This window comes from Carya illinoinensis, chromosome 15 (assembly GCF_018687715.1).
Source record: "Carya illinoinensis cultivar Pawnee chromosome 15, C.illinoinensisPawnee_v1, whole genome shotgun sequence".
NCBI classification, from domain to species: Eukaryota; Viridiplantae; Streptophyta; class Magnoliopsida; order Fagales; family Juglandaceae; genus Carya; species Carya illinoinensis.
In genome coordinates, this window is record NC_056766.1 from 43,290,562 (window position 1) to 43,315,891 (window position 25,330).

General features: G+C 37.2%; 1 protein-coding gene across 1 annotated transcript; it reads right to left on the reverse strand.

Moving 5' to 3' along the window:
• Positions 1-10,148: 10,148 nt before the first annotated feature.
• Positions 10,149-13,587, reverse strand: LOC122296980 (disease resistance protein RUN1-like). The gene is made up of 6 exons (XM_043106770.1): positions 13,363-13,587; positions 13,093-13,304; positions 11,523-12,216; positions 11,325-11,367; positions 10,380-10,969; positions 10,149-10,286 (listed from the first exon to the last, which is right to left on the reverse strand). Exons 1-6 carry the CDS (start codon positions 13,585-13,587, stop codon positions 10,149-10,151), a joined length of 1,902 nt encoding a protein of 633 aa, XP_042962704.1.
• Positions 13,588-25,330: the final 11,743 nt, after the last annotated feature.

Here is a 25,330-nt window from a genome sequence, read left to right on the forward strand (position 1 = left end):
ATATCTCAAAGTCTATATTTATCCTTCGTAGTAATCATTCACACTTTCACATAACAAAATTATTGTCATATCGCTAATTTAACTCTTTTTAGTTTTTTTACTTGGATAATCCAGACAATCATCACACTGATTAGGAGTTATGGGGCAATGACTTAGAGGATATTTTTATTGTGATGATACATGACGACGATATTAGTGGGAAAGTACGGGTGGGAAAGTTCGGCCTTAGAGATCACGTGTTGTATGCTCAACACCTTAGTACATTGGGTTCAAAACTATTTAATGATGACCAGGAGAAGGGGAAAATCAAGCAGTTCAATAAGATACAATGCATATTCACCGATTTGATGGGACAAACGGGTATGGGATGTGACCCTTATACGAAAACTGTGATAATCAGTAACAAGCAATTGGCAAATGCCATCAAGGTAAGCTAATTTAACTAATACATGTTTCCTTCATTGTTTACAACTTCTTAACCAAAACATGGCCTAGAGGGCGCCATTTGATTTACCATAAGCATAAAAACCAATATTGGTTGTTGTGTTGCCTTCATGCGTCCAGACTGTACAGCAATGGGTATTAATTTAACAATTGCACTCTATCTTAGATTTAAATAATTCGTTTGGAGTCGTGATTGTGGAATTTAGTATTCTCACACTGGCATTTTTGTGCATGGTTCAGTCAGTTATCAATCAAATAATTTATTGATATGCATGTGGGGAGAATGCTGGAATTTCCAAGGAACCCAATATGGGTTAACTATGCCAACTTCATACTATTCTCAACATATAGGAAAGAGTTCAATACCAGAAAGCTTCTAGCTGCTTTGACAATTATCTATCCAAGCTTAAATAGATCAAAGCTCTGTGCACTCACAATAACAAGATGTATTGCCATATCCAACCCATGCCACTAAGCATTTTTTATGCCCTTATTCCAGAGGTTTGTCCAATGCTCGTCACTCCCTATCCCAATTTTTCTATAAGGGTCACATTCCATATCTGTTTGTCCCACCAAATTGGTGAATATGCGCCACCTCTTCTTCAGTCGCTTGACTTTCCCCTTAACTTGTCCGCCATCAAATAGCTTTCAACCCAAAGTACCAAGATGTAAAGCATACAACACATGATATTTACACCTGAATTTTCCCACCCGTACTTTCCCAATAATAACATCCACATGCATCGTCTTAATAAAAATATCCGCTAACTCATTGCCACATAACTCTCAATCAGTGTGATGATTGTCCGGATCATCCATGTAAAAAAAACTAAAAGTAGTTGAATCAACGATATTACGATGATTTTGGTATCTGAAATCATGAAGGATTAACGTGAACGATAAATATAGACTTTGAGATATCAATTTCAGTAAGTAATATAAACTAATGCATATGTTGAGATAAAAAAAAAAAAAAAAAAATAGGAGATTTGGGCAACTACACTCATCTCGCCTAAAGGGCGAGAGAAGACTTACCCCTCGGTAGGCGGGGAGACCCAAGGGCGACCAGTCTAAACGACCAACTTAAGCGACCAACCTCAATGACGTCGTGGATGACAACTAGCAAAGGCAGGTAGCTTTATCGCTCGGTAGGTCGGCGAGAGGGGCCTATCATCTTGGTTGACCAATGGAATATTGCGGTTACGTAACTCTTTTTCCTTTAGTCAATGATCTATATTAGCTTCTCTTCGTAGGTCAAGTTAGACTACAAAGGCATACTATTTGGATCCACCACTGCTGGTGTGTGATTCCCATAACTCTTCTTCAACGAGGACACGTGGAATACATTGTGGATTCCATGGAACTTAGTTGGCAACTCTAGATGGCACACAATTTTTTCCACTTTCACTACTTTCAAAACAACCCTCCAACCCAAATGACAACAACACATAATTTCACTGAATATGAGAAGAATGTCACTCGATAAACGTCCAGTCGATGAGTACTCAAGTAAAGTTGCCAATGACGCTATGGAGGAGAACATTGAGAGGCCTCTAAGCAAAAAAGCATAGAAAGAATACTTGAGGAAGCGGAAGTCCTAGGAGTCGTGATGCTGAGTTCAACATAGCGTTAGCTAGAATGACCGAGGATAAATGCTTGTTCATGGCAGAGAGGAGAGCATGGGTGATGAAGGCGGATCACGATAGAGGTGCACAATTGAAACTTGATAAGAAAAAGTTCGAGGCGGAGATGATGAGCAAGGATGTTGCTGGCATGAATGATATGCAACAAGCCTACTTTCTTAATATTCAGAGGAAATTTTATGAGGACTCTTTGAATATTTTCGAAGGTACATCCGACAAATCTCCATCCACACTTCATGGAGGTGTGTAACCATTAGAAACACTTTCAAATTTCTAGCTTGTAATGGCTACCCAGCCACATGTTTTGGCTGGGCAGCCACTGAGATCTAAGTTTTATGGGCTGTATTGTGACTTGATTTGACTTGGGCTGAGGTGCACTTTTGTGTAAATAGTCGATCTGATTTGTTAAGTTGGAAATTTTTTTGATTTCAGATTTTTGTGGGTTGAGGTGCATATTTCCATATTTGTGGGCTGATGTGCACTTTTGTGTAAATACTTGATAGATTTGTTAAGTTGGAAATTGTTTTGATTTCAAATTTTTGTGGGTTGAGGTGCATTCTTCTAGATTGAGTTGAGATTTTGTTGTGTGGTTTTGTGATGGCTCAAGGTCTGATTTCAGATTTGTGGTTAGATTGCTTGTTAGTTAGATTACTTGTTATTTCTTTAATGTGATTTTTCCTCATGGTATTTTAGTGTGATTTTTCTTTAGTGTGATTGCTTGTGACGGCTTTATATGAGATGGCTCATGGTATTTTAGGAAATATAATGATGCCCGAACACCTAATCTGGATATATAATGATGTTAAGGTAGGAAACACACACACAGGTTGATGTTATTAGATGGATTTTGAGTAAGGCATCTTGCGTACTTGGGTCAATGTGAAGGTAGGAAACACATGGTTTAAGTATTAATCAGGATTAATGCCACCTGTAATATGTCTTTTAGATTAATGCCACCACGGTTGGTATTATTAGATGGACTATGATTATTAGATGGATTTCAGATTAATGCCACCACGGTTTAAGTATTAATCATGATTAATTAGGTTTAGGAAAAAAATTAGTTGGGAAACAAGAATTTAAGTATCAAATTAAATTATTAATTAACATAAGGTTAGTGTAATTGCAAAATATGAAAAAAAAAATTTAAAAATATTATATTATTATTTTGACTAATCCAATGTGTGGTTATGGCTAGGGAGGTTTTGGATATATGGAAAACATGTAATTTTCATCAAATTTTGGAGATGGCTATCATGAAGCCAATGCCAAGTTAGTGTGAGTATTTAGAATTATATAGTGGAAAATTTATTTTTCATTCCCGGAATAAATAGTAACCTCAATAGTAGCACCAAGTTCAGAGTTTTCAAAATCACAATGCGGAATGTCTAAATTAGGTTAAAGAAATTTCATTTAGACATTTGGCAATACTTTAACCACTTGATGAATAGTATTGGACACTTGACACCGTGAGCACCAAGAGGTACCATGAGTTGGATTGTAAAGGAATTAAGGTATGAGATTTCGCCACCTAAGTAAAACTCTATTTGATTCGATTTCTAGCATTGTGTTTAATCACATGCTTCGAATGTCAGCTATGCATTATTGCTGCCTAACTTATATAATCCATGAGGGAAAGATATTGTCCCTCTTTACTTGCTGTGTGAAGCTTCCATTTTCTAGATCCCAATTAGATGGCATGATACTTTTACTAGCCTTATATTAAAGGAATTTGAAGGGAGATAATCAAAAGGTTTGATTTTTGTAAACTGCAATTTTGCAAAGAATTCATACTTGCCATCTAATATACATAGCAATGTAGAATATGTCCACGGAAGTAGTAGAAATTTAATGTCTAAGATCCAAAGTAAAAGTATTCAAGTCTTGAACATAAGCTGCATATGCATAATTTCCTTCAAAAAGGGGTTCTGAGATTCTCCTTAAATCCATCCGAACATTTTTAATACTCCTTAACTCTACATTAATAATAATTAAAAAAAGAAAAAGAAAAAGAAAGAAGATTGGGTCAGAATAGCCTCACTTACTGAATTCATTTTTCGGAAATGCGGAATGGAAGTCCCAATCAGAAGTGGGTCTGTTCGGGTCAGGTCGGATGAACAGCCCCGGCCAGGGCTATAATCACACTAATCTCACCTAAACTCAACACTCAAATGTAATCTCACCGTTAAAACCCGTTAAAACCCATTAAAACCCACCAAACATCATCAAAATTTTGGTTGTACTGAGAGAAAACTTAGCTTGTACTGGTCAGCCCTTTTGATCAAGACTAAAAACTCCAAAAAAAAAAAAAAAGTTCAATCCAAAAAAATATGGCAATGTAATAAACATAACTATGGAAAACTAGTATCATAAAAAGTAGCCGAAATTATCTAACTTTGCACCATTGTTCGAGATTTTCGGTTTATCACTATGATGATAAGCCTAAATTAACCACTAAATTATCGAAGTTAAAAGGGCCGGATACGCCTGGTCACTCCCACGACAACACCAATTGTGCTCTGCAATTTGGGGCCATCAACAAGAAGAATTCCTAAACAATAGGAACAGGCAGTTGTTCCACTGCACGACTATATTGCTCAGGAGGTAGGGGAGGGGTAATCGCCTCCAACAATTGGATACCCAGCCCAACGCTGCCAAATCTAGTATCCGATCCACTACTTGTTGAGCCTTTACTCCGCTTCCTAATGAATTCCCTATACATAATATTATCCAAGTTTCTCCTTGCTGCAACACTGTCTACAATTGCTTCCAGGGCCTCGATGAGTTTTGGTGAGATCTGCATGGTGGGCTAGGATAATGTGCTTAAGTTCATTCTGCTTAAGGGCCTTGATGAGACCTGCATGGTGGGCTAGGATAATTTTTTCTCGTTGCCTTAAGTTCTTTCTGTTTAAAGAATGGGAGATGTTTTGAAGACAAAGAGCGTTCTCTCGGAGAACTTCGGAATTTTTTTCTTTTCTACTTTGTGTTTGTGGGCTAGGATTTTTGCAATGGATGATGATAATGTCTCGAATCTATTTTTAGAGTGTAGTAGGTATTTCCTGCTTTTGGAGTGTAGTAGGTATTTCCTTTGTATATTGGTAATAAAACCTCATATTAATTATAAATAAAAAATAAAAAAGCTTTAAACAAAGCTAATATTGTTGGCTTGTAGAAAAACAATACCAGCTTCTCCTAAGCTAACAAGCAAAACTTAAATTGTCAAGAGTTTTCTCATTCCAATGAAAAATCTAGGTGCTTATTAGACAACTCATTTGTGCTTATTAAGTCACAAAAGATCGATGATCGATCATGTCACATTGATCAAATGGTGCGAACCTAAAAAACAGGCCCTTCCAATAGCTTAATCCCTTTTCTTCATACCAAAAAAATAGACTTGGCTTCTCATCTATCTCTGTTTGCGCAGGTCCTCTCCTCTTAGGGTGAGGTTTCTCTCTAGCATAGAGTGAGTCTCTTGAGCTAGTTTCTACTAGTTCGAAGGGTAAGATATGGAGGAAGAACTAGCTAAACAATGGGAATGACTTTGCCTCACTGATAAAGAAAGAGAAGGGCTGGTTCCACCAGCAAATGCAATGAACAATGCATTGCACTATGGCGAGTTCTGCCTGCTAGCAATGATAGTGGTTAAGAAGTTTGTAAACAAAGAAGCTTTCAAAGTCACAATGATTAAGGTTTGGAGATGCGACAGTTGGGTCCAGTTTTCTGAAGTTGGATCCAACAAGTTCTTGGTTGAGTTTAACTTGAAGGACGACATGGAGAGAGTATCAGCTGGAAGACCCTGGTCCTTTGATAGGTGGTTGATATGCTTGCAGGTCCTTGACAGCAGCAAGTCCATTGGTGAAATCACTTTCACCAAAGAGGAATTCTGGATCCATGTCTTCAACATGCCCTTTGGTTGTATGACATAGGAAATTGGAGTGCAAATAGGTAATATAGTAGGTAAGGTGCTACAAGTCCATGCTGACCAACGAGCCATTGGCTAGGGGAAGTTCCTAAGAATTAGAGTGGAACTGGATATAACAAAACCTCTTCTAAGGGGAATGTTCATATCTATAGAAGGAAAACAAACTTGGTTTCAGTTGAAATATGAGAGATTGCCATCTTTATGTTTTAACTGTGGCACAATCAAGCACCCTACACAGGGATGCATCTCAACTTGAAATGAAGGAAAGAAGCAATATGGAGCTTGGTTAAGAGCAACTGCAGCTAGGGAGAGTGACCTGTCTTTCAAAAAGTATGGAAATGAAATGAACCAAGAAGCTAGTTCAGAGAGGCAATCATGGAAGAAAGAAGAGAAGGTTAGGGATGAAGTCTATTTGAGGCAACACAGAAACCAGAATGGGGATCAGAAATTGACCAAGGGGGCCAAGAACCATTTTTGGAAATTGCTATTCCTATAGCTAAAGAACCAAAGCAGAGTAGACAGCACGATGGCAAGATTCTGACCCCTCCAAAAGCAATTATCAAAAAGGAAAGTCAGACAACACCTTTCCAAGAGGGGTTGGCAACTACCAAATCAGTGAAAGAAAAGAATCCTATGTCATTGCCTCAGAAAGCTGAAATAAAAGGCAAAGCAACTAAAATAGTAGCCCTTGCTCAAATGACCTCGATTGACCTTAAGGCCCAACCAGCATCCCTAAACCAATACATGACTGAACAAGTCAAGGAGCTGGAACAGGCCAAAAAAAGGACCAGTTGGAAGAGAAGAGCCCTAGATAGTAGATAACTGCTTTGTATCAAGATACAGGTAGGTATACCAAACCACAAGAAGAGGCCCATCAAGCTGTTCCAGGGAAGACACACCAGGTCCATAGCCAAAAAAGCAAGAGGGGAGAAGAGTGACCCAATGGATCTGCATCAATCTGAAATGGTAGCGGCTGTCTCACAGCCCCACCAAGAACTATGATTTGCCTAAGTTGGAATTGTCGTGGGCTTAGGAACCCATTGACAGTTCAAAACTTGCACCAACTGGTGCAAAGCAAGCTCCCAACCTTTGTTTTCCTGATGGAAACAAAGGCTAGAAGAAACAATGTTGAAAGACTCAAAAGGCAACTGAAGTTTGCCAACAGTTTTATCATTGAAAGTAAGGGGCTTAGTGGAGGTCTAGCTCTCTTATGGGGTGAAGATGTGGATGTTAAGGTTCTGCCATACACTCAACATCATATATCCTTACTGATCCGAGGGGAAATAGGTAGTAGAGAGTGGGTTCTTACAAGCTTCTATGGAAATCCTAACACAGCAAAGAGAAAGGAGAGCTGGCAGCTTCTAAAAGTTATCAAGCCTGACAGGGAGATAGGGTGGTTATGTGTGGGTGACTTTAATGAGGTACTTAGCTCATGAGACAAGCGTGGGGGTAGGCAAAGACCATTTATTCAGATGGAAGCCTTCAGAGCAACTATTGAATCATGCTCTCTTTTTGATATGGGATATAATGGCAATAAATTTACATGGACCAATGGCAGGTCAAGACAAGCTTTTATCAAAGAAAGGATTGATAGAGCTCTGTGTAATATGGCATGGTCTGAGCTATTCCCATTCTCCAAAGTCTACAACCTCCCAATCTTAAGCTCAAACCACTGCCCCATCCTCATTACTATGGAACAGTTTGAAGTTGATTCAACCAGAACAGCCAAACCATTCAGATATGAGGCCAGCTGGGCCTTGAGGGAAGATTGCTATGAAGTAATAGAGAAGGCATGGAGCTCATCTAGAAGGGTTGATAACAAACTACACCAGGTCATTGAAGGCTTGAACCAATGCAGACTAGACTTGGTATAATGTAACAAACAACATGCTGGAAACCACATGGACGAGCTAAAAAGACTTTGGGACCAGGTGTCTGAACTACATAAGGATAATGAAGGTCATCTCACAGAAACCATAAAACAAGTGCAAAAGAAAATAGAGAAGATGCTTGAAGAAGATCACATCAAATGGAAACAAAGGGCCAAACAAAAATGGCTGAGAGAAGGGGATAGAAACACAAAATTTTTTCATCAATGTGCCACCCAGAGAAAGAAAACAAACCTGATCAAGAGGCTAGTCGATGACAATGGGCAAGCTGTCACATGAAAAGCAGGGATTTCTAACCTATTCCAAGAGTATTCCCAAAATTTATTCTCTTCATCTAATCCTATGAATATTGCAGATTGCCTTGAACCAATGGAGGCCATTGTTACAGAAGAGCCAAATAAAATGCTTCTTAGGCCTTACACTCAGCAGGAGGTGAAAGATGCCCTCTTTCAAATGGATGGGCTTAGCTCTCCTAGCCCTGATGGGTATCTTGCAACCTTCTACCAAAAAAATTGGAGGTTAGTGGGTGATCAAATCAGCACAGCAGTGCTTCATGTGCTTAATGCAAATGGCAGCTTATCTGATATAAATAGCACTTACATTACCCTTATTCCCAAGAAGAGAAACCCCACCAAAGTTTCTAAGTTCAAACCCATATCTCTATGCAATGTGTTCTACAAGCAGATATCCAAAATACTTGCCAAGAGACTCAAGAAAATACTACCTTCCATAATATCCCCATCTCAGTCAGTTTTTGTTCCCAACAGACTAATAACAGATAATGTGATTGTTGCCTTTGAAGCTTTGCACACAATGAAGGCCAAGATGACAGGAATGGAGGGTCACATGGTCTTAAAACTTGACATGAGCAAGGCATATGACAAAATTGAATGGGAGTTCCTTAGGAAAATTATGCATAAGATGGGCTTCTGTCATCAATGGGTGGACCTAGTGATGAGATGTATTGAAACTGTCTCATATGCCATTATGTTCAATGGAGTACCACAAGAAGTCTTTCACCCTACAAGAGGTATTAGACAAGGTGACCCCATTTCACCTTACCTCTTCATCCTATGTGCAGAAGCACTTAGCAAGCTCATTGGAAAAGTTGAGGCAGTTGGTGCAATTCATGGAGTACCAATAGCAAGAGGCCCACTTCGAGTATCTCATCTCTTCTTTACTGATGATAGCCTCTTGTTTTGTAAGGCCAATGCATTTGAATGGGGAAGGCTGTTTAATCTACTGAGAGTCTATGAAGAAGCTTCAGGGCAAAGATTAAATATGGACAACACTTCCATTATATTAAGCAAGAACACCTCCAGGTTAACTCAACACTACATTTTGTCAATTGCTGGAATGAGATCCTCTATGACCTATGAAAAATACCTCGGGTTGCCATCTATTGTGGGGAGAAACAAAAATAATTCTTTCAAAGGTATTCTTGATGCAATCAGAAGGAAAATTAGTGGATACAAAGTGAAAAGCCTATCTCAAATTGGGAAAGAAATTTTCATAAAAGTAGTAGTCCAAGCCCTCCCCACCTACACAATGAGTGTTTTCAAACCTCCCAAGACCTTACTGCACTCCATCAATAGTGTCATCAATAACTTTTGGTGGGGCCAGAAGGAGAGGGAACATAAAATCCATTGGATTTCTTGGAAAATAATGGGAAAAGCAAAATTTGAAGGGGGCATGGGATTTAGGGACCTCGAGTGCTTCAACATGGCCATGCTCTTTAAACAATGCTGGAGACTACTACAAGAACTTGATTCAATTGCAGCTAAAGTCTTGAAAGCCAAATATTTTCAAAATAGCTCATTCATGTCAACCAAGCTGGGTTCAAAACCATCCTTTATGTGGAGAAGTTTCATGGCAGCTAGACAAGTGGTGAAAGCAGGAACTTGTTGGAGGATTGGTAATGGAAAATAAGTTCAAATTTGGTAGGAAAAATGGCTTAGTCAGCCAGTGCCTAGAAAGATCTTGAGTCCGGTGACACAGCTTGATAGCAGAGCAAAAGTTTCTGAACTAATTGACCATACCTCAAATCAATGGAAGGAAACACTTGTGAGGGAGGTGTTTGAGGAAAAGGAAGCCGAATTGATACTGCAAACCCCTCTAAGTTCCATGAACGCTAAGGATAAAATAATCTGGTAGGGACTAAAAATGGCAGGTTTTCAATAAGGAGTGCTTATCACATGGAAAAGACACAAGATCAAGCAGAGAAGGGCCAAGCCTCTTGCAGCAACAATCTCAGGGAAGTGTGGCAACACCTATGGAAATTAAAGGTACATCCTGGTGACAAGGTATTCTTATGGAGAGCTTGTCTCGAGGCCCTCCCAACTCAAACCAATCTACAGAAGAAAAGGATAGTGGATCACCCACTATGCCCTATATGCCATAAGGAAAAAGAATCAGTGGTGCATGCAATGTGGAGCTGTGTCTCAACCAAGGATGTTTGGAGCCTAGCTTCTAAAAAACTACAAAAAAGATGTCTATCCCCTTCCTCATTTGTGGAAGCAATTTAAGAGAAGTGGTTGAATTTGTTGGAGACGGCAACGGGAGTAATTCTGCACCCGTTGAAGCTTCATTTTCCCAGCTTGTAGATGCTACATTGGGCATGGGTTGTCTATTATGCAACTCCTCCTCCTTCCCAAAACTTATAATATTTGGACAACAATGGAGATTAATGAACTCTAGAGATCTCAACTGATGAATGCTACTTGGTAGACGCTTAAGGTTTACAGAGCTACCTAGGTTTAAATTTACAAGCCCAGTGAGGTACCCAATGGATGAAGGCAATTCTTCTATTGCAGTGCCAAATAAGTCGACTTTGACTAAATGTTTCATTTCACATTCGATTTCAGGATAGTTTTGAAGGCTTGAGCAATTACTAAGATCAAGTAATCCCAGAGATCTTAACTGTAGTCCCCTTGGAAAGCTCTTTAGATTGAAACATCCACAAAGGCACAATTCATGAAGCTTATCAAGGAATCCAACAGAATCATGAACTTCAACAAGCTTTTTACAAAAACTAATATATATTTCCTTCAGATTTGGGCACCTTGAAATATCTGGAATTTTCATTAAGAATTCACAATACAGAAAGTCATAATCGTGAGATTCTATTAAAAAGAAAACAACATCAAACAAAGTTTAAATAAAGGAATATTGAAAATAATAATAATTTTACCTTAAATTCCAAGCGTATCTCCTGGATGCAACTATCGGGCATTCGTAGAATAAAGATTTTTTCTCCACGAAATTTAGATGGCATAGATTGTAAAGGACAATTAGGCCAATCAAGCATTCTTATTGAATTAGGTAGACAATTAGGTTTTCCAAAAAAGTGTGCATTGCGGCATCTAAATAATCAAAGTCTTTTCATATTCTCGAAGGCCTTGGGACTCAAGTGGACGACATCATCACCTTCAGGAAAATCCATAATAATTGTTTCAACTCTATCTGTTCCCTATATAAGAAGACAATGCATGTTTAAGTGAGCCAACAAAATAAACAAAATTACTTACTCATTTATTCATATATTTATACATACACACACACATGTATATGTCACATGTTCTAAAGAAACAATGTTTAATTGAAAGAGATTTTGATCTAACTTACTATATCATTCTCCAGTACTTCGCGAATGTCTTTATGAAAGAATAATCTGCTACGTCCTCCTGGATTTTTGTGCGATTCTTGTCGAACAACTTCTCTACCCATATCTCGTAACAAGTCATGCATTTGCAATCTTCTATCGAACTCCGTAATAAGACACTTCTCCCTAAGTCTTGGGATCGAAAAGTTTGGGCAAAAACCAAAACTATCTAGTATCTTTCTAATGACATCGTCAAGCCATTGTCCATTGAAAAAACATGCAATGTCAAGAAAAACATTCTTTTCATTTTCACTTGATCTATCATAACTTGTTTGATGTATTTTTTGAATAACTTGGTGATGGATTTGCTTGTACTCATTCATTGCACTTATCCACTCACTTTCACTTCCACTAGATAAATCCGAACCAAGCACCGTTAAAGCTAGTGGAAGCCTCTCAGCATAATTTATGATCTGTTCTACAAACTCCGTTAAATCCGAACCAAGCACCGTTAAAGCTCCTGCTAATGTTTTTAATTGGGTCAAGTGGTCTACACCATCAAGAATTAGAAGAACTCTTTTAGAATGAAGCCTATGCTTTATCATATTGATTCCTGTATCAATATTGTCAACCTTCAAACTTCTACAATCTCCTAAGATCTTAGAAAGAAGTATCTTTTGTAGTTGCACCAAACGATTCACTTGATTCCAAGTGTCGCTGTCAATTGGGAGAAAACAACTAGCTTCAAATTGAAGAGCAATCGAGTTATAAATTACTTTGGCTAGAGTTGTCTTATCAATTCCCCCAACTCCAAAAATTCCTATCATTTCTTATGTCATTCGTTCCAACACTTAAAAGCAAACTGACATCTTCTACATGAGGTTTCAATCCAATGGGATGCTTGGCAACATCTAAATATAAATGATTATTTGCAATTCTTGAGACGTCTTGAACGATTTCTTCAATGAATTTTGATTCATTCCTACGTGTGTGCATACATATATAAATGAAAAAAAAAAAAACAATTAATGACTTGTACTCCTCACATGAAATACAAGCAACATAATTTCATTTTCTTTTTATAGCGGAAAAATAAAATAACATAAGAAATCCTAGAGTATTGTCTCTGTGATGAGCCAGAAAATAAATAATTGTCTATTGTTTTTCTTAATTATTTTATCCCAACTATGATCACTTTGTGAGTTTTATACTGTCCTAGAAATGAACTTAAATATTTAGACAAAATATTAGATGTTGGTACCATATTAAATGCTTCAAAATGCAGTCTTCTAATTAGATTTAAAATTATTTGGTTTTCTCGAAAATTGATCAATGCTTAATAAATGATAAACAAGAAAAAATGATAAACATGAATTTTCTTTAATTAGGTGATACTATCTTATGTATGTATTTTAGTTGGCGATCATCAAAATGCCAAATTACAAAAGTTTAGATTTTTATATATTTTTGTTGATTTGTGATGATCAATTTCTTCCGTATTGGACAAGATCATTCAGACTAATTATGATTTATACATAGAATGGGGGCAAAAAGGCAATCTTGAATGGAAGGCATAAAAGCGGTTAGATATACCCATTTCTGAGATGGTATCCTGACAAATTGGCAACTTCTTGAAGGGCTGCCTTCCACAGCTGCAACTTCTTCTTGTCTACATTCATCAATTTCTTAGCATGTTTAGCCAATGCTTTTCCAAAACTCTCTCTTTGATGGCGTACATCCGATGGATTTACATGGTGAAACACAGGTAGAACCCGTTGTTGCTTTGATTTTTCACACTGAAGAATCTTCAATAGTTCATCCAAACGTACACCATGTTGATGATGCATAATTTTTAGAGAGTACAGTAATGGAAATTCTTGAACCTTCTATAGCTTGGAGAAGTATAGGTGAAATTTCATCACCTCTTCTAAGTTCATCCTCATCTAAGTAGGTGGGGATTCGCTTTTGAGTCAAAGCACAATAGAGATGGGCAATAAGAATATCATGGGTATCTTCTCCTCTAAAGCTCAAGAAAACATCATAGAGCCATGAAGAGGTGACTGAAGAAGAGATTGTAGATAAGGCCATGGAAGAAATTAGTCAGTGTACGTGTGTAAGTAATGCCTGATGAGTCTACTTTACTGGATGTAGAGAGTTGGACATCATCGACTCTCCTTAAAAAGACAAGTCCATCATTCTTTCTACATCTTACGTTCCAATTAATGGTATCTTAATGGCAACTTCCTTGAGGACAGTGAAGTCATTGAATCAATGCTGCATTATATTATTAAAAGAAAGATATTCGATAACGTTTTGGCAATTTCCTTGCTAGTAGCTTCTTCAAACTTCAAGAGATGCCATGTTGACACAATGCTCTCATGAGTCCTGGAAAAACCAAAACAAAACGGTACTTCTTCCTAACATTAACGGGATGATAATACTAATTGCACGAGATAATCCCTACCACAAATAAATAAATTGAAAATAACATTAACAGCACCTATAGTTCCAACCGATATTTCCAATGGAGAATTGCAATTGATTTTTTTTTTCCTCAAATATTTTTAAATAATTTTTAAAAAATATATATATAAATTCTTTAATCATTAAAAAGAAATCGATACACGTTATTGGTATATTTCATAGGTTAAAAAGGAAAAATCTAGTTGCAAGTACAATTGCGCACTAATATGTGCATCAATCTAATGTGATTGGTAAAAAAATAGATTTTATTAAAAACAATACTAATTTAAATTTTAAATATAAAGGAATTAATATTGATATATAGATTAGTATGCGAATTTACTTATGCGTAGTAAAATTCGATTAAAAAAGCGTTTTCGAAATAGGAAAAGTAGGGCAAAAAGTGGAAGGTGCTCCATTCCTTTTGATAAAGGTTAGGTTTTGTTGTCTGCAAAAAGTTGACGTATTGAGTACGCGGGTTTTCTTGTAATCGAGGAATGATCCCTGTTCTAGGATCTTTTTGTTCATAAGTAAGGACTCGTTCGAACAACTGAATAATAGTAAAATTGCTCGACCAACTGAATAATGGTAAAATTATTTAAATTAAGATATTTTATTAAATTTTCAAAAGGTATAGAAAAAAAGTTAAATAAAAATAATATAAATTTAAAAGATTGTTTGAATAAGGATTAGGTAATGATTAGTTGAGAAAGTTGAAAAATTAAAATTAAAAATTATTTTATATTTAAGTGATATAGATGAATAAAATTATAAAAGAAATTAACAATTGTGCTCAGTCTCTTGTCCAAACAAGGCCATAGACTCCATTGATGTCAATCCCACACCGTCCAATTAATATACTTTTTTAAACGAGCATCATCTTTAATTGCATCCATAAATAAAAAAAAGGTAGATGAACATATTTAATTTTGGGTATAGAATCTAATTACTTTGGCGTTTCTTATCCTTAATCTCTCCAATGAAAAATAATGAATTATCTGACTTAAACTATTGAATTAATAAAAATTGTTACAAACGGCACACTTTGCTTGCCCTTCTTAACCAATAACATTTGGGCGTTCTAGGCTCAACCATGAGTTCCGGTGGGAACGAAGCCAATTAGATTTCTGTATGAATACCACTAGCAAAATAATAATTAATAAAAAACGTGATGGAAGAGTAAAAAAATAAAAAATAAATTCAAAACCTAAAGCAAATAGGCATTTCACAGAAATCATAACAACAAAAAAAGTGTATATAATGTTTTAATTAAAGAGAGTAAACCGCATTAACAATGACTCCAAATAAAAGTAAATATTATTTTTCTAATAAATATTTTTAAGAACTTAAATTTCCTCTATCAAAATATTATACGAAATAAAATAAAGTGAGAAATAATATACCTAAAATATTAAATTTTAGTTTGATAGAAATAAAACAGAACGGTCAAAGTGAAAAAAGAAAGATATTGCAGCGGAGCATGCAGCAGAAGGAACCCCAATTTGGTACTTAAAGCGCCAAGGATACTTTCTCGTGAATGACTGACATGATTAGCACAAACCATGACCCCTCAATTAGACGTTGTTGTAAGTATTGAAAATCTCAATGCAGGATGCTTATTGAAATGGCATTGTAAATGGTGGTTAATGTTGAAATCCATCCACTTGGATTCGTTTGGTTATACAATTAAGATGGGATGAAATGAAAAGTCTACTTTGCAAAGAAATCTTCTCTCTATTGTCTTCTAGAAGGCAATTCTAGTGAAGTTAGTTAGTCTGATCTATTCCGAGTGAATAGGAGGAGGTGCATTCGTCGGTGACAGTGGGCAGGATGATGGATGACCTGGAAGAGATATGTGATTGCCTGAATCTGAATGAAGAGGAGACTACTTTGATCGTAGTGGATCTTGGAGATTTGGAGGAATTGAAGAAAATAGGAGATAGGAGTTTGGTGGGGAAACTCTATTTTGAAGGAGCAGGAGGGAAGAATATAGTAAGATCTATGATGGAGAAGTTGTGGAGAGTTAACAAGCAGATGAAGTTCTATGAGATCGGGGTGAACTGCTTTGTGATTACATTTTCTATGCAGGGGGATAGAAATAAGGTGCTTGATAGATATCTTGGAGTGTTTGACAACTATTTGCTTACACTCATAGTGTTCGATGGAAGCACTCAGCCGCACTTAATTGATTTCTCCAAAAAAGAGTTCTGGATTCGGCCGTTTAATTTGCCGTTTGGGGGGATGAATCGAAGATTGGGGGAGTCGATTGGAAATTCAATCGGAAGAGTGGTGGATGTGGACAGTAAGGAGGGCAATATGGCTTGGGGAAGATGTTTAAGAGTGACGGTTGAATATGACTTATCGAAGGCTCTGGCCAAGTGTAGAACAATACTGTATGAGGGAAAACAAATGTGGATTCCACTAAAATATGAGAAACTACCAAAAATATGTTTTTGTTGTGGTTTTATTTGTCATAATAAACAGGGTTGCAATGGTGGTGAACAACTGGGAGGGAAAAACCAATTTGGCTCATGGCTGAGAGCTCCAGCAGTAAATCGAAAAAGAGTAGAGAGGAGGGGGGAAGGTAATTCACAAAATTTTGAGTCTAGTTTTGAAGTAGTAAGGGAGGACGCAGTAAAAGTTACAACAGTAGTAGAGGGGGGTGAAATGGAAGAAGAGGAGGGGAAGGGTTTGGGAGAAAACACTGAGGTAGGAGGGGAAATGAAGAAAGTGGGGCAAGAAGAGGGGTCAAGCACTAGAGGGGAGGGACTGGTGGATAAGTTGGATACTCAAAAAACAATCATAACGGTTGAGGGAGGAAAAATAGGGGAGGGAAAAAGTAAGATGTTGGGCAGTGAAGTAAAAAATACTGAGATCAAGGCAGGGGTGACTAAAGGGAGTGTCAAGCAGGAGACCAAACAGCCGGGTAGTGGGTGGAAGAGAAGGGCGAGGGGTAGAAGAGTAGTAGATAAACCACTTAGTCTTACTTCCTCGTTAAAAAGGGATCAAAGATGGTGGTAGAGAGAAGAGAATTGGAGTAGAAAATGAAAAGGAGGGGGGGGGATGCTGGTGGAGGTATTGGCGGAGGCTGTGAAGTAGCCTCGCAAGCAGCTATGAATCTATTATGTTGGAAGTGTCAAAGGCTTAGGAACCCTCGAAAAGTTCAAGACCTTAGCATTATTGTTAAGGAAAAGTTACCAAAAATAGTGTTTCTTATTGAGACATTGGTTAAGGGGAGTAGAGTGGAGAGTTTAAAGATTAAAGATGAAGGGGTGGTTGGATATAGATCCTGTGGGTAGAAAATGGGGTTTGGTTTTATTCTGGAGGGATTAAAAAGAAGTGGGACTGATAAGCTACTCTCAATGGCATGTGAATGTAAAAGTTCGCGAGGATGATGGGAGAGTGTGGGTTTTCAGTGGCTTTTATGGCCATCTAGATATAGCAAAAAGGAAATTCTCTTGGGATTTATTGTCAAGAATTAGGCCAGGAGAAGGGTTAACTTGGTGTGTGATAGGAGATTTCAATGAAATCATGACACGAAATGGGATGGTAGAGGGGAGACTGAGAGCAAAAAGTCAAATGAGGAATTTCAGGGAAGCTTTAATTAGTTGTTTGATGTGGGTTGTGTGGGTCCTTTATTCACATGGAGTAATGGTCATTTAGATCATTCTTTCACTAAGGAGAGACTTGATAAATATGTAATGAAGAATGAGTGGAGAAACATGTTTAAAGATTTTGTGGTGGAAGGATTGGTGGCCAGATACTCTGACTATAAACCAATGCTAATGACTGTTCTGAAGGCTGAGAAAATAAGAAGGAAAAGGAAGTTTTTGTTTAGATTTGAGGCAAGTTGGTTAAAGATGGAGGATTATGTGAAAATAGTAGAAAAAGTTTGGTCTGGAAAAAAACAAACCCCAGAACCAATGAGGCAAGTTCATAACTTATTAGATATTTGTAGTGGTATGTAGATATAGGGCTGCCCACAAGCCTCACCTAGGCACCTCGAGCCCTTGCCTAGTTCTAGTAAAAAGAGAGAGGAGGAAAAATTTGATAAATGGGGAATCTCCAAGCCACACTTGAGCACTTCGGAAAACAAATTCCCACCAAACACAATCTTGAATATCAGGGTACTTGGCTCAAATTTGCCAATCTCACACTTATGGTTTGGATTAGCATAATTGCTACCAACGAGTTACCTTCAGGAACAACCTCCTAGCTCCCTAACCATGACCTCATGCGGGTTGCCTTTAGGAACAAGTTCATAGGCTCGACAACTACCTAAGATGGTTCCGAGGGGCCTACGGGTTTCTTGCCCACTTAGCACGAGTTTATAACAAACAAACTTTAACTTTAAACACATATGCTACTTTGAAATCAACTTAGAGGGCAAGAAAATCCCCTGCCACCAACCAAACACCAAAATAATTACCAAATATGAAATATGCACTTTTAACGCTCTTAGCTAACAATGAACAATCATATGCCCGCTGATTTAGGGATGGATTTACTTCTCTTTTCATCTTCTCTTAACCATTTTCCTATTCCTAGAAATCATGGTTGGATAATATAGCAATGAACCACAATTTTTGACCTAATAAAATGTCTTGACAGATTATATTACAACTATAAAATAGTGAAAGAAAACCATCAAAGTCTTGTTATTTGTTCAAGTATCAATTGTGCATTTACATGTACAACTGAGCTAAATCAAGAACAAAGAACTTCAATCATTTCTAGATATAAAATGAAATATAATCCAACAAGTTAATCATTAAAATCACATACCATTGAAGAAAATCCAACCCAAAACAGTCATGGGTTACTCCCTAAATCTCAAGCTAAAAGTCTAGTCTATCATCTCTAGATTAGCCAAATGCCCAAAAAGAATAAACCCTAACATTTGAAGTTGGTGTCTAAACAAAATTTGCAGAAGAATAAATATAACAAGCTGAACAATAACAATGTTACGGAAAGGAAAAAAAATTGGGCTCCCCAAAAATGCCATCGCCCCCCAGTAAAGAAATCAAAAACGAAAAATACTAAAAGAAATCTGTCCCAGCAAAATGTGAACCGAAAAAGAAAAAAAAGGGCGTCCGTCCTCTGCTCGGGCGTGACTCTGCTCTCCCTCCGTGATGCCACATTTGTGTTGCATTTCTTTCTCCCCCATGCGTGAATCTGTTGCGGTCCAAGAGCTGCTGAAGGCCACGTTCCCCTACCATTCCAGTGCCTCTCTCTCTAATTTCCAGCATGTAGCCCGTAGACATACTCTGCATTTTTTTTTTCATTCTCTATCCGTGCCGCACCTGCCCCCCTCTGGAGTCCACTCATCAAATTTGTTCATGTAGGCCACATCTTAATCTTTTCTCCTTACCTTCGGATTTAGCACACTTCCTTTCCAATAATGCCCCCTGCTCTCAAGGGAATATCATGTCTTTGTTTCAAAAAATGCCTTGCACACACAAGTATGATACGAGTGTTTAATTATTTTAGAGGCAAATGTGAAACTTTTGTGTGCAAAATATTGGCATCAATTGATTTGGAGTCCGGTACTAAAATTTGATATGTAATTAACTCATATTTGATGAAACATATCACTCACTTAAACAACTTAATTATGCATTTCCAACACTTTATCAGTTGCAAGGAATCATACAAGTCACATCTTTATCTACCCTCAAAGAATATAATATTTTTCCACAATTCTTGTTGACTTTTTGTTTATTGAATTTTATTTTGACGATTTTTAAGACCTTCTTATTGGACAAGTAGACCTTAGGAATCATGAGGCCGGCTAATGTTGGATAAAAAATTAACTAGAGTACAACTTATTGGAAGCTCATTGCCTGTGTTGGAATATCCAAGAACAAATTGAAGCATTAGAATTAAAATCATGTGAAGCAAAAATGCTAAAATCAAATAAAGAAACTGTTATATGACAGTTAAGTTAGTTGATGTAATAAGTTAGTTACATTTCTTGTTTTTCTTGTATCTGATATAGTAAAATCAGATAGCTTACAATGCCAATACGTGTATATAAATAGATGTGATGTAAAGCAGTATTCATTCAAGTAATTCAATTCATTCTTTTCCTATTCTCTGTTTCCTTCTCTTCCTTTTCTCTGTTTCTGTTTTACATATTTTACATGGTATCATCGAGTATAAAATTTCCGCTGCTCTCTTGATCTATCTTTCAGCTTTCTTGCTGCTTTCTTGCTGCTTTCTTTGTTGCTATGGAATCCTCTGCTAATATGGCAGTTTCTTTTTCATCTTCATCTTCAATGAATCCATCTGATGATTCATCCAGCCCTTACTATCTCCATCCCAGTGATAATCCTGGAGCTCTTCTTGTTTCTGATTTTTTCAATGGTGCAAATTATGTTGCTTGGAGTAGATCAATCTCGATTGCTCTTTCTGTAAAGAACAAACTTGCTTTTATTGATGGAAGTTTGCCTCAACCTAGTCCTGATAACACAAAACTTCATGTTGCTTGGCTGCGAGCAAACAATCTTGTTTTGTCTTGGTTGATGAACTCAATTGCAAAGGAACTTCGAGGAAGTCTTCTCTATTTTAACACTGCATCTGACATTTGGGATGAACTAAAAGTTAGATATCTTCGAAGTGATGGCCCACGAGTTTTTACATTAGAGAAATCTTTAAGCTCTATTTCTCAAGGCTCAAACTCAATCACTGAGTATTTTAGTGATTTCAAAACTTTATGGGATGAATACATTAGCTATCGCCCTCTCCCTAAATGTACTTGTGGAATTATGAACACTTGTACTTGTGCCATCTTAAAGAATCTTGCTGATCGCCAACAAGCAGACTATGTGATGAAGTTCTTGGTTGGTTTACATGATTCTTATTCAGCCATTCGAAGTCAACTGCTTCTTTCTACTTTACCATCAATGGGGAAGGTCTTTTCTTTGCTGCTCCAAGAAGAAAGCCAAAGATCTTTGACAAATGCAGTAGGTCTTCCTCTTGATTCTCATGCTATGGCTGCTACACAACCACCAAGACAAGCTTATCCCAATATTTCCAAGTTCAGCAAACTCAAAGGAAAATCTGAAATCACTTGTTCCCATTGTGGTTTTTCTGGACATCTTGCAGACAAGTGCTTTCAGATCATAGGTTATCCACCAGGATGGAAAGGCCCTCGAGGAAAAAGATTCAATTCAACACGATTGCCCAATGTAAACATTGCATCTTCTCTGGAGCAAAATTCAAATATCCCAAACTTGCCTTTTTCTCAAGAGCAAATACAAAATCTGATCACTCTTGCCAATAGCTTGTCTACTTCACCTATCAATTCTAATTCTGCAGTCAATACTGCCTCCACATCAGGTAATCATTTCACTGCTTGTTCAACTGTTAATTTTTTGAATTCTCCATGGATACTAGACAGTGGAGCAACAGATCATATGATCTGTTCTCCCCACTTCTTTACTTCAATAAAAATACCCACCAAACCATCTTCAGTCCATTTACCAAATGGTCAACTTGTTCCTATTATTTTTACAGGAACTGTCAAACTTTCTTCTGATTTAGTGCTACATAATGCCCTTTACATCCCTTCTTTTCATATCAATCTTATCTCTGCTTCAAGATTGACTAAAGAAAACTCTATTGCCTTGTTTCTTTTTCAATCTAAATGTGTCTTGCAGGATATCAACAAATGGAAGATGATTGGGCTTGCTGAAGTTAGAGCTGGCCTATACCACCTTATTTTTCCTCATAACACACAGCAGACATTACATGACTCAACCAATTCTTTTTTGGCCAACACCTCTTCCATCAGTCCTAACATATGGCATTCTCGGTTGGGACATCCTTCTCCTGCCAGATTGAAAATCATTAGCTCTCTTAATCCTTGTATAAAATCATCTCACAATCATGTCTGTGAGATTTGTCCCCTAGCTCGACAAAAGAAATTGTCTTTTCCTGTATCACAAAGCAATGCAAATAAAGCTTTTCAATTAGTGCATTGTGACATCTGGGGTCCCTTCTCAATTCTTTCACATTCTGGTTACAAGTTTTTCCTTACAATTGTGGATGATCATACACGTTTCACTTGGCTTTATCTTATGAAAACAAAATCAGAAACCAGATCCTTACTCATCAATTTCATTACTTATGTTCAAACCCAATTTAATACTCAAATTCAGACACTTAGAACAGATAATGGCCAAGAATTCAACATGCCTAATCTTTATCAAAAATATGGCATGATCCATCAACTATCTTGTGTAGAAACTCCTGAGCAAAATGGTAGAGTTGAAAGAAAACACCAGCATCTGTTAAATGTAGCTAGAGCTCTCCTTTTCCAGTCAAAATTACCTTTATCATATTGGAGTGAATGTGTGTTAACTGCCACACACCTCATTAATCGAACTCCATCATCTGTATTAGGAAATAATACACCTTATGCTCTTCTTTTTCAAAAACCACCTGCATACAACTACCTCAAAGTCTTTGGTTGTTTATGTTTTGCTAGCACAATTCAAAACAGTCGAGGAAAATTTCAACCTAGAGCCTCAAAATGTCTATTCCTTGGATATCCACCTAATATCAAAGGATATAAGGTACTTGACCTCCTTACTCTTAAAATCTTCATTTCCAGGAATGTTGTATTTCATGAAACTATCTTTCCTTCTATACCAAACACCAATCATACACCTTTTATATTTCCTGATTTTCCTTCACCATATGATTTCACAGTACCTCCCATTTCATCTCCTGATATTGCAGTGCCTTCAATCTCATCTCCTGATATTGCAGCACCTTTCATTTCAAATTCTGACAATACAGTCCCTCATATTTCAAATTCTGAACATATAATACCTACTATTTCACCTTCTGACATTGCAATACCTTCTGCAATTACAGTACCTTCTGTCTCACCTTCTCCTATTCTAGCATCTTCCAATTCACCTCCTGTCTCACCTTCACATTCACCTTCCAGCTCTCATATTTCAATACCTTCTATTCCTCAAATAAATCATGAACATATAAATCCCAGAAGATCTGAAAGAATAAGGAATCCTCCCCCATACTTGCAGAATTTCTATTGTGGTAATATGGTCAAGCCTGCTTCAGCATCTCAGGAATCTTTCCATTGCTATCTTCCTTCTCCTGGTAAGCCATACTCTATTGCACATTTTCTTTCCACTACAAAATTGTCCCCTAAACATAGAGCTTTCATTTCTACTATATCTTCTACCTTTGAACCTAAAACTTTCAAACAAGCTAGCTCACATCCTCAATGGCAAACTGCCATGTCAGAAGAAATTAAAGCTCTTGAATTAAATAGAACTTGGGAACTTACAATTCTACCTCCAAATAAGACTGCAATAGGATGTAAGTGGGTTTATCGTGTTAAATACAAAGCTGATGGCACAATTGAAAGATACAAGGCTAGATTAGTGGCAAAGGGGTACACTCAACAAGAAGGCCTTGATTTTTTTGATACATTCTCCCCTGTGGCTAAAATGACAACAGTACGCACTTTGTTATCAATTGCTGCAATTAAGCATTGGCATTTACATCAACTTGATGTAAACAATGCTTTTCTTCATGGAGACTTGAATGAAGAGGTCTACATGCAGTTACCACCAGGGTACTCCTCACCAACTGATCCTAGAGTTTGCAAACTCAAAAAGAGTCTCTATGGTCTCAAACAGGCCTCAAGACAATGGTTTTCTAAGTTGTCTTCATCCTTGCTACAGTTTGGCTTCACTCAAGCAAAATCTGATTCTTCTTTGTTCATCAGACACAATTCAACCAGTTTTGTGGCACTCTTGATTTATGTTGATGATGTCATCATTGCATCTAATAATCTTGATGATATAGTTACTGTTAAACAGTTTCTACATGATTCTTTTACAATAAAAGATTTGGGGGAACTCAAGTACTTTTTGGGGATTGAAATGGCTAGATCAGCTAAAGGCATCTCTTTGTGCCAACGCAAGTATGCTTTAGACATCTTGCAAGACAGTGGATTTTCAGGATGTAAACCTATAGCCTTTCCTATGGAATCTACCCTAAAATTGAGTGTCAATGATTCATCTCCTCCTCTGCCAGATCCTGCATTATATAGAAGACTTGTTGGCCGTCTACTATACCTCACTATAACCAGACCTGACCTATCTTATTCAGTACAAGCATTAAGCCAATTCATGGCTAAACCGAGTACCAAGCACCTTCAAGCTGCTGAAAGGGTTCTCAGGTACATTAAAGCAACACCAGGACAAGGCATTTTCTTATCTGCAGATTCTCATCTTCATTTAAAAGCTTATTCAGACAGTGACTGGGGTGGATGTATTGATACTAGAAGAAGTGTCACTGGTTTCACAGTGTTTATTGGAGATTCTCTCATCTCATGGAAGTCAAAGAAACAACCAACTGTTAGTCGATCCTCAGCTGAGTCTGAATACAGAGCTCTAGCCTCTACTACATGTGAAATTCAATGGTTAATGTATCTACTGGCTGACTTACATATTCCCCATCCACAAGCTGTTTTGCTTTACACTGACAGCAAACCAGCTTCTGAAATTGCATCAAATCCTGTTCAACATGAGAGGACAAAACACATCCAGCTAGATTGCCATCTGGTCCGAGAAAAATTACAAGAAGGACTGATCAAGATCATCCATATTCCTTCTAAACATCAGCTGGCAGACATATTAACTAAACCACTTGGTTCTCTTAATTTTCATCATTTAGTCCGCAAGATGGGAATGATTAATATCCATTCCCCTCTTGAGGGGGGGTGTTGGAATATCCAAGAACAAATTGAAGCATTAGAATTAAAATCATGTGAAGCAAAAATGCTAAAATCAAATAAAGAAACTGTTATATGACAGTTAAGTTAGTTGATGTAATAAGTTAGTTACATTTCTTGTTTTTCTTGTATCTGATATAGTAAAATCAGATAGCTTACAATGCCAATACGTGTATATAAATAGATGTGATGTAAAGCAGTATTCATTCAAGTAATTCAATTCATTCTTTTCCTATTCTCTGTTTCCTTCTCTTCCTTTTCTCTGTTTCTGTTTTACATATTTTACAGCCTGCAATAAAAGGAAGCGGTAAGACGGTGAAAAATAAAGTCAACTGGTTGACTAACATACAAAAAAGGTAAAAGTGATATAAAGCATGTATAATAGCTAGCTAATCCGAAGAATGAATAAGATTTCTATAGAATGAGGATGTCTACAACTGGGGGACACAGTTTTACGCTCTCTTGGGACTATCTTTCTCCATATCTCTATAGGGACGATGGCTTCTTTAACCTGTCATAAATCCTAGTTTCTTCATTGTATCGAAAGTTATGTAAGGCAATGAGAAGTTGTACTATCCAAATCTAGTGGAT